The sequence below is a fragment of the Condylura cristata genome, unplaced genomic scaffold (genome assembly GCF_000260355.1).
Source record: "Condylura cristata isolate star-nosed mole 26May11 unplaced genomic scaffold, ConCri1.0 scaffold00022, whole genome shotgun sequence".
Classification (NCBI taxonomy): domain Eukaryota; kingdom Metazoa; phylum Chordata; class Mammalia; order Eulipotyphla; family Talpidae; genus Condylura; species Condylura cristata.
Window position 1 is genome coordinate 20410241 of NW_004567123.1, and position 12482 is coordinate 20422722.

At 41.7% G+C, this 12482-nt stretch overlaps 1 protein-coding gene across 3 annotated transcripts in view; it reads right to left on the minus strand.

Annotated features, from left to right (window-relative positions):
* KIF3B (kinesin family member 3B) overlaps positions 1-12482 on the minus strand; it is a 36052-nt gene that overhangs the window by 14767 nt on the left and 8803 nt on the right. Inside the window, exons 1-2 of one of the 3 annotated variants that reach the window (XM_012728363.1) lie at positions 8764-8903; positions 919-2386 (exon numbers count right to left, since the gene is read on the minus strand). In XM_012728363.1, the coding sequence (XP_012583817.1) occupies positions 919-2322 (1404 nt within the window). In that variant the 5' untranslated portion in view covers positions 2323-2386; positions 8764-8903. Of the gene's footprint in view, positions 1-918; positions 2387-6451; positions 6498-8763; positions 8904-12482 lie in introns of those variants that run through there. The other 2 variants (XM_012728364.1, XM_004687293.2) reach the window with 2 other exon arrangements.

Consider the following 12482-nt stretch of genomic DNA (forward strand, 5'->3'; position numbering starts at 1 on the left):
AGGAGGCACTGCGAGTACCCATGGGGGGTTTGGGGACCTGCTCTGTATCTTGTATAAGCAGGGCACAGCTGTTACAACTACAATGAGATAGAATTTTGTTTATCTACCAGATAGACAAAAATTAAAAGTCTGATCATCACAAGTGTTGATAAGGATGGGAGGTGAGCAGAACTCACACCCTACTAGTGGAAACTTAACTCTGATAGCCACTGTAGAAAATAATTTGTGATTATTTAATAAGTAATAAAGTTGAGGTTACACATACCCTAGGATCTAAGGCTGTCAGACAAGACATATTTTCCCAGAGCCAGTATAAGAATAATCACAGTAAAAAATGGGGATGATCCACACTTAGCAGGAAAATTGAATACCATGGAATTCTCAGGACAGTAACCATGAATGAATCACAGCTACAGATGCCCATAAGGATAAATCTCATTAACATAATGCTGAACAAATAAAATCAAATCACAACAGTGGGACTGAATTTATATAAAAGTAAAAAAAAAAACTTTATGAAACTAAAACTACCCTCAATTCAGAAATATATGTCTACATGGTAAAACTGTAGAGCAAAGCAAGGAAACAATTACCCACGGTAACTTCCGTCACCCTTGGGGAAGAGAGGAGCAAGGCTTGTGAGATGGAGGCTGCTCTATTCACAACACCGCACAACTACAGCTGTTAGTTTTGCTCTTCTTCATTGCATACATGTAATAAGCATGCTTCCTGTAAAGTCAACATCTACTAATTTGGGGGGAAAAATAGTGATTTTTCTTTTCATCCCAACACATGTATGTTGAGCACTAACTATCACAGAGTGGCTCAAAATGCAAAACTGAAAAGAACAGCACACCTTTCATATGATTTTTTGATAAAGCAAAAGCTCTGAATGAGGGGCCCAAGGCAGGGGTGTACCTTGATTTTGGCACCCAGCATCTCGGCTGCATCCTTCTCCCGCCGTAGGTCCTCCATCTTTTTCTCCTTCTCCTTCAGCAGCCTCATCTTCTCCTCTGCAACCAAGCTGTGATCTTCTACAATGGCCCGCTTCTCAATCTCCAATTTTTCTTGCTGTTCCCGCCAGTAATCATCCTTATCATCCCCTTCCTCCTCACCCTCTTCTCCCTCCTCCTCCTCCTCTTCCCCAACCCCACCACTGCCACCACCTTCCCTCCGCTTCTCTCGCTTCTTCCTCCTGCCAATGGATCTTTTTTCCAGCTGGGCCTTGAGCCGAGCAATCTCTTCCTGGAATTCTCGCAGGAGGGCATCTTTAGGGTCCTCATTAACCCTAGGCTTGTTCTTAATGTTTTTGGCACGGTTGGCATATCTCAGAGTAGTCAGAGTCTCTTCTACATTGTAAGAGGCAGGCCCCACATTGGCTACCATGACAGTTTTAGCATTGCCACCAAGAGAATCTTGGAGGAGCCTGGTAAGCTTTGAGTCCCGATATGGAATGTGAGTGCTTTTGCCGTCTACCAGGGCAGAGATGACATTACCCAAGGCCGAAAGCGAGAGGTTGATCTTGGTTGCCTCCTTCAATCTCTCGCCTTGTGCACCAGTCTTGGCTTGCCGTTCGCTGCCAGCAAGATCTACAAGGTTCAATTTCCCTACACGGATATGATTTTCACCATCAAGGCCTACTTCACTACACTCAATGGTGATAACAAAAATTGCGTGAGAACGTGAACTGTGCTCATTCATGTTGGTAGCACCCACAGAACGGTTCTGGTTCCCTACATTCATCACGTGTTCGATCTCCTTCACGCTCTTAGTGACAAAAGAAGACAGGTCTTTCACATACACCCCAGTGTCAGGCCTCTCTTTGAGCTCAAGCCTTTTGGTCTGATCCTTTGAGAGCAGATCTCGGATCTCCTCCTGGTAGATCTCTAAGTAAGAAGCCCTGACCAGGTATTGTTGATTCTGGGATCGAGAAATGTGGGTAAAAATGTGGTCAAACGAGTTAGGGATAACCCCTCTTTTTTCTGGGTCACCCCGGACTCCTTCCATTGTGTAAGTTTTCCCAGTCCCAGTTTGTCCATAAGCAAAAATCGTCCCATTGAAACCCTGCAGGACGGAGTCCACAAGTGGTCGGAATGTCTCATCATAGAGTTCAAACTGCTTGGCATTCCAGTCATACACGGCGTCAAAGGTGAAGGTCTTAGGCATCTCATGGGCTACTCCCTTGGGGTTCTTCACAGACACCTGCCCCAACTTCACGTCCACATCCACCACCTTGTCATACGAAGCAGCCTTTTCCTTGCTATTCATAGGCCGACAGCGAACCACCACCCTGACAGACTCTGAGCTTTTTAACTTTGACATTATGAACTCAGACCAGGTCAATCTTGAGGGCTATGAATCCCAAACACTTCACGATGCTACGATCCTAGAAAGAAAAATCAGAGGTAAGTAAAGATAGTACAGTTGTCACTAGGGGCTGTTCAATAGCAGCTGACATACCCAAGTAACCTCTGTCCTGTTAACCTCCTGCTGGCTACGTTTCATTTATTTTTTTCTAAAGGAATGGTACACAACACATGGATAGCTTTAATCACTTTAGTATACTAGATATTTCCTCATAGGATTTTAGCTGGTATTGGTAAGAAAAATAAAAATTCCAGTTTACTAATAGTGTTACCTAGTTTGCCCTCAACCAATGTTTTTAACTTATACATTGAGGCAGCTGGAAATCTTAAAGCCCCAAGTGATCTTATACAAACATCACACAATGACAGGGCCATGTTCTGATCATGAGGTGATCTTTTGGCAGGATTTTTTTTATTTTACAAAGCACACTACATTTTAACATTGCCTCTCACTAGGCAACTCTGCCGCTGTGCATCTATCACAGGTGTTGGTTACACACACCTAGGTGGTCTGGCCTATTACACACCTAGGCTACATAGGAAAAGCTTATGAGGACCATGAGCGTGTACATGGACAGTCACTGACTGATACGTCATTAAGAGATCCAAGAGACCCTGTTCAACTACCATTCTCTCCAAAGAGCAATTTGGAACTATCTATCAAAAATTTTTATGCACGTACCTCTAGACCTTCCAGTTAATTTTTGTTAAAGATTTATTTTTAAATTTATATATACAAGAACTGGGGTACAGGTCAGAGGCGTGGCGGGTAAGAGGATTCACCGGAGACAAAGTGGGGAGCAAAACAGGCAGATTGACTGAAATATACTGCTGAGAGGAGTAGCAGGTGAGACAGCAGAGGTCTGCTGTGCCATGTGGGTCAGCTCCCTGGTTGGGGATTGAACTCATGCTGCTGTAGCTGGCAACAGCTTGACAGAGATGAGACTTTACCCCCTGTGCCACCAGGAGGCTCTCCAGTTAATTTCTACAGACGTAAGGGTATTAGTTTGTGGTAGCAATGAGGGCTAATAAATGCATTTTATAGCAGTATAGTGGAATCCTATGCAAGTTACTAAAAGAATATGCTAATCTAGATGCAATCCTATACTTGTTAGGTGTCAAAGCAGGTAAAACGTGTTAGGTATAAAAAGCAGGCGAGAAGCAGTGTGTGCAAGGTAGTGTACAGGGTGCACAAGGAAGAGGCACTGCATGTTTATGCTTGATATACACTAACAGTATCAGAAATGTGTATGTGGAGGTGGCGATCATGGCCCTCAGCAAGCGCTAGGATTGAGAGATCTAGAGAGATTTAAAAAGCAAAACACTTTCCTCTGTCTATTCATTTGCGCTCTTTGTTTTTCTTATCTTGCACTGATGATACTTTTCACTTCCAAAATCAACAAAAATTGATAAATGAAGTGTAATGCGTTAACATTGAAAAAAACCTATCTGAATCAATAAATTTAACAGAATTTGAGTGCAAATTAAGAAAATAGGTGCTGATAAGTTTTAAGTAAAAACAAAAAGGAGAACATTTGGTACTGAAGTACTGAGGGAGCAGAAGAAATGATGATTAACAGTTCCTTTGGAAGGGAGAAAGAGCAAGCAAATCAGAGTAAAAGGTACAAACAAGGACCCTCAGCCTCCTGAAAAATTCAGTCCAGGGGTTTAAAAACAAAAGGTAATTCATTTTTTTTTTACTCAAAAGGCCCTTCCACTGCCCTCTCCCTGCCTGTCTCCAGGTATCTAGGCTCCTGCCTCAAGGCAAGTGTTACTAGACTTTTAAATGCCTGAGGCAGTTTATTTATAAGTAAATATGTGGTAATGCATTCTTACCTCTCTCCTTTTACACAAGCCTTGTATGTTATACACACGTGCAGTCCTGCGTCTGACTTTTCTCACTAAACACATATTGATGTTTGTTTCCTCAGTAACTGTAGAATCCTGTACTCTCTATGACAGCAGCAAGACAGGTCACTGCATGGAAGCATCATCGTTCACTTTACCACTACTTTAGCACTTAAGCGGTAGCTGATATTTTGCCATGAAAAACAAAAAACAACATCCTTTCATGTGGGAAAGGATACCTATCGTGATACAATTCCTAAACTGGTTCCAAGAATTGCTGGAACACGGGATATATTTGCATGTGCATTTTTTTTTTTTAAAGATTTATTTGTTTATACATACAGAACTGGGGTATAGGCTAGAGGTGCAGGGCGGTGAGAGGATTCACCAGACAGATTGGAGAGCAGAACAGGTAGATCGTCAAAGCACACTGCTGAGGGGAGCAGCATGTGGGTCAGGAGAGGTCTGCCTCACCATGTGGGTCACCTCCAGGGCTGGGGATTGAAATCCCACTGAAGCAGCAGCGGCTAGCTTGCAGTGCTGTGCTCTAACCGTTGCACCACCAGGAAGGGCCGAGATGTATAATTTTAACAGATACTTAGAACAATGATAACGGTATTCCTTTCCACTGCGAGGACAGGCCTATTCCCTGACAAAAGAAAGATGGGCTTATGAGCCAGCCTGATATCAGGCCTCGGTTAATAGACACATTGTGTCAGTACTGCTAAGCACAGTGGCAATAAATACAAAAGTTATTTTTCATACTTCTAGTTGTTACATGAAGTAAAATAAGGTAATCCAGAATAAAGGAACGACACCACTTCTGTTCTCTGAACCTGTTTTCTGTAAAATAGTTGTAATTCTCCTTATAAGTAACTGTGAGGCTGAGGTACTTCCAAAGGTAGAAGTAATCTGAGAGCTCAAACTGGTTTAAAATTAATTAATGCAAACCCTTGTCAAAGGATCATTCCAGAGATTATAGGTGAACCCTAATTTTAGGCATTCAACATCACCAGACCAACATTTTCTCTTGCTCAGTTTGTAGTCATCATCATCAAGAAAAATTAGATTAAATGGAGGTCCAAATACCTAACTACTATCCAACTAGAAATAAATCTCACAACCTCAAGCAGTTTGAAGAAAACTATGTAAAAGGCAGCCCTCTGGCCCATTCACCTCCTTGTAGGCACCATCAGAATTCTGCCAGATGAGAAGGAACCAGCTATTAGAAAGGCCAGGGTGTCTGCTGGGCTCCTTTTCATTTGCAGTGCAGTGGCCCCCCAAGCTACAGCTGTGCTTGATCCTTTCCTGGCTCTCCCTCCAGAGGCAAAAGCTGCTCCCTCCATTTCAACAGACCTGCAAAAGCTGATCTAGGCACCAAGTTCAAACCCACCACCCTCAACCTCTTTTGCAGAGGCCTCCGCACAGTGCATGGAAGATTCAGACAAGAACCTGGGCCTGAAGAGACATGTAAGCGGAGGTGGGGGAGGGGACTAATTTTTCTGCATTACATACACCTGAGGAAGCAAAGCTGTCCTATTCTTATCTATCGCAACAGTGTGGTGCCAAGGCTGCAGGCAGCAGGCTGCCTGATGTTCACCAACTTCAGTTGCAGTCCCATAGATGCTTTAGCTCTCCCAAAGGATAAACAAAGGCAAGCTAATGACCTACAATAATCTTCAAAATCTTTTAAAAAGAAGGAATACCCAAAGTATGAGTCCCACTAATCAAATCTCCTAGACTCTGAACATAGCACACCATCTTTTTCTTAACGCACTACGCTCAACCGAACTAATCCTGTATTGTTGATTTTTTATTTCAGGAAGATGGACTAATTTAATTTCTTGCCACCAGAGCTTACAATCTAGCTCTGGGTTCTTTTCAAAGGAGAGTATTTTCTTGGAAGGATGCCCTGATACTTTCTTCAGTTTATTCCCTTCCTTCTTATTCTACTGGTCTGTTTACAGTGGTGAATCTTCAAAAAAAGTCACAGCATTAATAGTAAGGAAGGAACCACAGGTCAGCAGCTCATCCTCCCTATTCTGAACACCTTTTCTGACAGACCTTGTCATTCCAATGTTTAACAACCACTGATTAAAATGGCTATTACACATAAAAAAAATTTCCCCTAACCTCATCTGTTTTGTCTGATATGGAAATTGCTGGCACATTTTTTCATAGCAATCACACTCTTCCAGAATGTTCTGTGTTTCAAGTGTGGATTCATGCACTCTCACCTTTGCTAGTTGTCGTGGAGTCTTACCTAGCTAGAACTAGGTATTGATTGGATTTTCAATAATTCTTGGTTTCCTAGAGAGATTCTAAGACAGAGATCACAAACTGGTCAGATTTTACCTGAAGCATTTTACTTGGTCCCCTGTTATTAAAATAATAATAACAAAACACACACACTCAGCAATTCCCTATCTGTGTATGTCCCAGTGTAAAACCTCTGTACATACATACACATCAGGAAACAAGGACAGAATGCTTCCTGCAGCATTGTTAAAGTAGGAAACATGGAAACAACCTCTATTTATAGGGAAATTGAAAAATAAAGTATATTTATATTGCAGATGATAGGCTTATTTAGTAGTGAAAGAAATAATTTAGAGGAGTCCACAAACCACAACCCACAGATCAAATCTGTTTGTTTTTGTAAATAAAGTTTTATTAGAATACAAACACATTCTTTGCTTACAAATTATCTCTGGCTGCATTAGTATTCACACCACATCTGCTGTAACTACACAAATCTGCTATTCTGTATTTTTAATAGCAGAGTTGAATAGTTTTGCAGCAAAGATGGTCTGAACAGTAAAACCTAAAACATCTACTACCTGATCTTTTACTGAAAAATGTTGACAGCCCTAAATTAGAGCTTCAGAGAGCTAGATATATATTTACATGAATAAATATGTTGCATGGAAAAGTAAGTTGCAAAGTGATAGTTATGACTGAAAACTTATAAGACAGGTCCCTCCCTGGTGGCACAACAGATTAAAGTGCAGCACTATGGAGCTCTCCAAAGCCTCAACAGTGCAAGTTCGATCCCCAAACAGGGAGCAGATCCACATGGCACATAGCCTCCAACTTGTCTCACCCGCTGCTCCCCGCAGCAGTGTGCTTCATCAGACTGCCTGTCCTGCTCCCCACTGTGTCTCTGGTGAATCCTCTCACACAACCCCCCCACCTCTGGCCTGTTCCCCAGTTCTGTATGCACAAATAAATAAATCTTTTTAAAAACTTGTAAGACTATATGTACAAAAAAATTAGGTAGAAGAATATACAACTATGACAAACTAGGCAGGGGAAGTATGGGGAATGAAGGTAAAAATGGGAAGATTACTTCAATTTCATCTTTAATATTTTGTCACTTTTTTTAATTGGATGGGAGGGGGAACAGGCTTGATGCAAATAAGAGAAAATATTCATGGTTTTCATTTCTAGCTATTCCCGACACTATTCTCTAAATGTTTCAAATTTCTCAAGGAACCTCCCCCCCAACACTTTCACATAATCAAACAAAAAAACTTTCTGCTTCTCTAAGAATGGGAATACTGACAACCTTTGGCCTGCGCCCCAAGCGGCAGCGATGGGAACTGAGCAACATGGGCCTCTCTTGAGAGCCTGGGTTCTTCACTCCCTGCTGCCTCACACCCAGCATGCTTTGCTCATTTATCACTCCTGCCTGGCTCCTGTAAGACACCTCCAGGACCACATTTATGTTATAAATGATCTGCTTAAGAAAGGGTTTACCAGAACTCTGTAATGACATGAAAAATACTTATCATAAATGAAAAAGAAGCTTACTAAATCGACTACATGTAGTCAAAATTATGCAAAAATGAAATACATGTGAAAACAGCAACAGCTCTTTGTGGATGATGGGATTACAGTGATATTCCCTTTCAACATTTCTGTATTTTCCAAATCTTTTGTAACAAGCAAGTGGTATCATCAAATGGGGTAAAAATAAAGATCTGGCAGCAGAACAGCCTTGCGAGGAAAAGCACTCTGTGGACCCATGGAGTGCATACAAACGCATCTTTAATCAATGCATCCCAACCAATGCCTCTCAGATCAGACTAGGCAACCACCTTCAATTGCTTGGCCAGGAGTTCAAGGACACCGAGTGTCTGAAAGGCAGCCTGAGCTCTGGCTCACATGAGCCATCAGAAAGGCCCTGCAACAATCCCAGCTAGAAAAAAGCAACTCCCTCCTAACCAGCCCAAACCAACTCCCTGTGCAGGTTCCTCTCAGGGGAAGCAGCTGTTTTTACTCAGTATCCAACTCATCACCATCAACATTACTATTTCATAACCATTTCTAGTTGTTTTGAAGTATCAGGACTCCTTGTTTGCAATCCCTGACTACATCAAGAGAATAAGTTCAATTCTGAGTCCCTGGTTCCCGTGACAGCCAATGGGAGTTACGCACTTTTCAAAACAAGTTTTTCATTTCCAGTTGAAAAATAACACCACTGCCCTGCAGAACTTTTAAAAGGACATGAAATTTGTACTGAGAGAATAGTTCTATATTTACTTACGCGTGCATAAACTATAACCGGAGGGATACACAGAGCCAGATGACAACCCTGGGATGGTTAAGGGCAAGAGAGGAGGGAGACTTATCATTCACCTTGAGTTGTGAATCATGTGATTAAATTACTTCGTTAGCAAAAAATACCTAGAGGGGAAAAGATATACAAACATTTTGTGAAATTAAGCAAACTAAAATCCAGGGGTTAAAACTCTGATTTTCCTCTTTGCAACTACCCAATTATTACTTCTCACCTTGAATGTAAAGTAATAAAAATGTTTTAGTTGATGAACAGGAGGCCATAGAAGTAAACCTAGCCTCAACTTTATGGTGAAACTTCACAAAAGAGTGTCTCCGAGGTCTACAGCAATGAAATCTTCAGTTTCCTCATGTCAATGTCATATATCCTCAGCCCTCAAAAGCATGCAGAACAAAGATGTCAAAATAACAGGCTAATAAAACACATTCTGTTGCTACTACAGATACTATTTACAAACATAAGGTCATCTTTATTGGCCAGACAGTTGTGTGAACTGCCTAAAAACTTGCAAACCATCCTTTACAGGATGGTTTATTTGAGGGCAATTGAATCACCAATACCAAAAGTCTAACCCTGACTCCCCTTTGATGGAGCAATTCCATCTCATGGAGTACTTATGGGCATCACTGAATACATGTGCAAGATGTATACACACTTCTGTTCAACACAGCACCATCTCTACCACTTCAATATTCATAGACTAGATTACAGCACATATGTACAGCGGGAAACCATGCAGCACAGAGAATACAGTAAAGGGCAGTGACACACATGTGAAAAAGTGTTGGCTTATACTGCTGAATCATACAGTGGGGTAAACCAGTGTTACCGCGAAAAGTTTTTAATACAATGAATCTCTAGGGAGATAATATAAACATACAGAAAGATGTCCATGACATTTTGATGAATTGAAAATAAGCAGGTTACCAAAGAGAGGCGTGACTGTGACTGAACTTGTGTTTACATGTGTATGTGCACCTGTGCAGAGAAAGACACGGAGGAGACAGTGTGAGGTCCTGGGGAAAACATGAGTTTTTGCTCTGCCACTTTTAATGAATATAAAAGCTTGAGAAAGTTACATCAACACAGTTTCTTCTATAAAATGAGGTTAATGACAACATCTACTTTAAAGCGTTGTTTAAGGATTGGATTCTAAGAACTTAGTCTCGGGCAAAATGCATAGTAAGCACTCAGTAAATGCAAGCAATATTGATCTCTGTGGGTGAGTTTGCAAGTGATTTTTAAAAAATTTTTTAGACTTTCTGATAGATGATATATTTTGTTTCTTATCAGAGAGCTATTTTTTCTTCGAGAAAAAAGTTTAAAAGCTTGATTTCAGCTTAAATGTCTCAAGAATACAAACCATCAGGAGAGAAACTCAGAAAGGTGACAGATGAGAAACATGAATAAATTCAAATTGCCATCATCTACTACTGGTCACTTGATGACCCAAACAGACAAGCACAGGAAGCAGATATTTAGAAGAAGAAAAAAAGAGGGGTGGCGGGAAGGTAGATGGAAGAAATTATTTTCTGTATCCTATTGTGATATACTCATAAAAAAATGAATTCAAGTCTTGGTGAAGCTTCTCATTCAGAATCTACATGGGTCTGGGTTTATATTCAATGGCACTTTACAGAGCTCAATGTGTAGTCCTAATCCTCAAAATCACCTTATGAGGACTAGCTATTAGTCTTATTTCCCAAAATAAGAGTAGGAAGCTCAGAGAAATTAAATTGCCTGAGATCACCAAGCAGTTAGTGGAACAGTCAGGATCCCAAAGCAGATTTGCCTTATTTAAAAACCCACACATAAACTAACTTATTAAAAACACACACACACACACACATATAAAACAAGATACTGTACAGCTAAAACTTACACAGTAATGTAAACCAACTTCACTGAATAAAAAACACACACACAGATGCCTTAGACATGTGTATCAATACACATTGATTAAACACTTTATGCTGTACAGGTGAGTAGCCAGTGAGCAAGTATATCTTCCCCTGCCCCTAAGCAGACACAGGATGTACATGCAAGCATTGGTATCTGCATTGTAACCACCCACCTATTTGGTATTCTTTTTTTTTTTTTTGTAAATTTTATTATTATTTATTTATGAATATAAGAACTAGAGGCAGAGGGTTGGGGATGATGAGAGGAATTCACCAGAGACAGACTGGGGAGCAGATCAGGCAGACAGACTGAAACACACTACTGAGGGGAGTAGTAAAATTAGGCAGGAGAGACAGAAGTCTGCTGCACCCTGTAGGGCAGCCCCCTTCTGGGAACTGAACTCAGGCCACAGTGGCTATGGGTAGCTTGACAGCGCTGAGTTAACACCTGGGCCACCAGGGAGGTCCATCCCTCGTATTTGGTATTTTTATACTCATGTGGAAGTATACTATGCACCAGTTGCCAGTCTTCAGTCTTTCTTTTTTTTTTAACGACATTATTTTACATCCTTGTTTGTTTTTTCCCTCTACAGGCTTTCTCCCCTCAGGTGTGGTTAGCAGTTCCCTACCACCTCCAACTGCCATCTTTAAAGATCTTGCAAACATCCCTTCTCCCCTTTTAAAGTAGCTACCCAGAAGCCATGTCCATAATGTGTTTGTCTTGTAATTACGTGATTATTGAGCAGCCCCTGCTGCAGGACCTTTGGACCCTTTCTGGTGTTCTGCTACTGCAAACAAAGCTGCAGTGAGTAGCCTGTACCTTGGCTACAGATGGCTGTGATTAGCAGGACCCCCCCAAAGGGTCCCTGCTATTGCATGTTCTGTAACAGAACATGCCATCTTTCCACTTCCTCAGCCTATAACATTTAGCCTACCACCAAGAGTGTGCCCCACTGCCCACAAGACCCAGTTTCACATCTGTGCCAAAGTATTAAACTAGAAGATCCTTCCTACCAGGAACATCTTGTTTCAAGTGCTAATCCAGGGAAGAAATACTTCTTGGCTAAAAATGCACACCCTGATGCAAGAGACCTATCAACCACTATAACCTCAGTTTATAGAAGTAACTGTCTTATTTACTTTCTCAATGAAACAGGTAGCCCTTACTTGGGGTTCTCTTCTGGATCTTGATTTAAACAAAACCACTGTTTAAAAATACATAAGACAATCAAAGAAATCTGCAACCGAATATTAGACGTTAAGGAGTTACTGTTCCTTTGTCCCACCATTCCTCATCCTGGGACTCCACATGAGTTCTCTTACTTCATCCCCCGCACCCGCAGCCTGTTGTGAGGATCAGATGAGGACAAGCAATACAAAGCCTGGCCCCCAGGAGGTGCTTCTACCTTGACCCAATTTATAGGGTGAAAACCTGAGACGCAGACAGGGAAGTAACAAGGCACACTGAGATAAGTGGAAAAGTAAGCAGAAACCAGGGCCACTTGGCTCCAAAGTTCATGGCCTGTTCTCACACCAGCAGCCCCTCATCTTCACATCCCACACTGCAAGCCAGCCACAGCCGCTTCGGTGCAAGTTCAATCCCTAGTCCGGAGCTGACCCACATGGCACTGCAGACCTCACCTGTCTCATCCTCTACTCCCTTCAGCAGCGTATTTCTGTAGATTCACCTGTTCTGCTCCCCACTCTGGCTCTGGTGAATCCTCTCACTGCCCCTGCATCTCTGGCCTGTACCCCAGTTCTGTGTGAATAAATAAATCTTTTTTT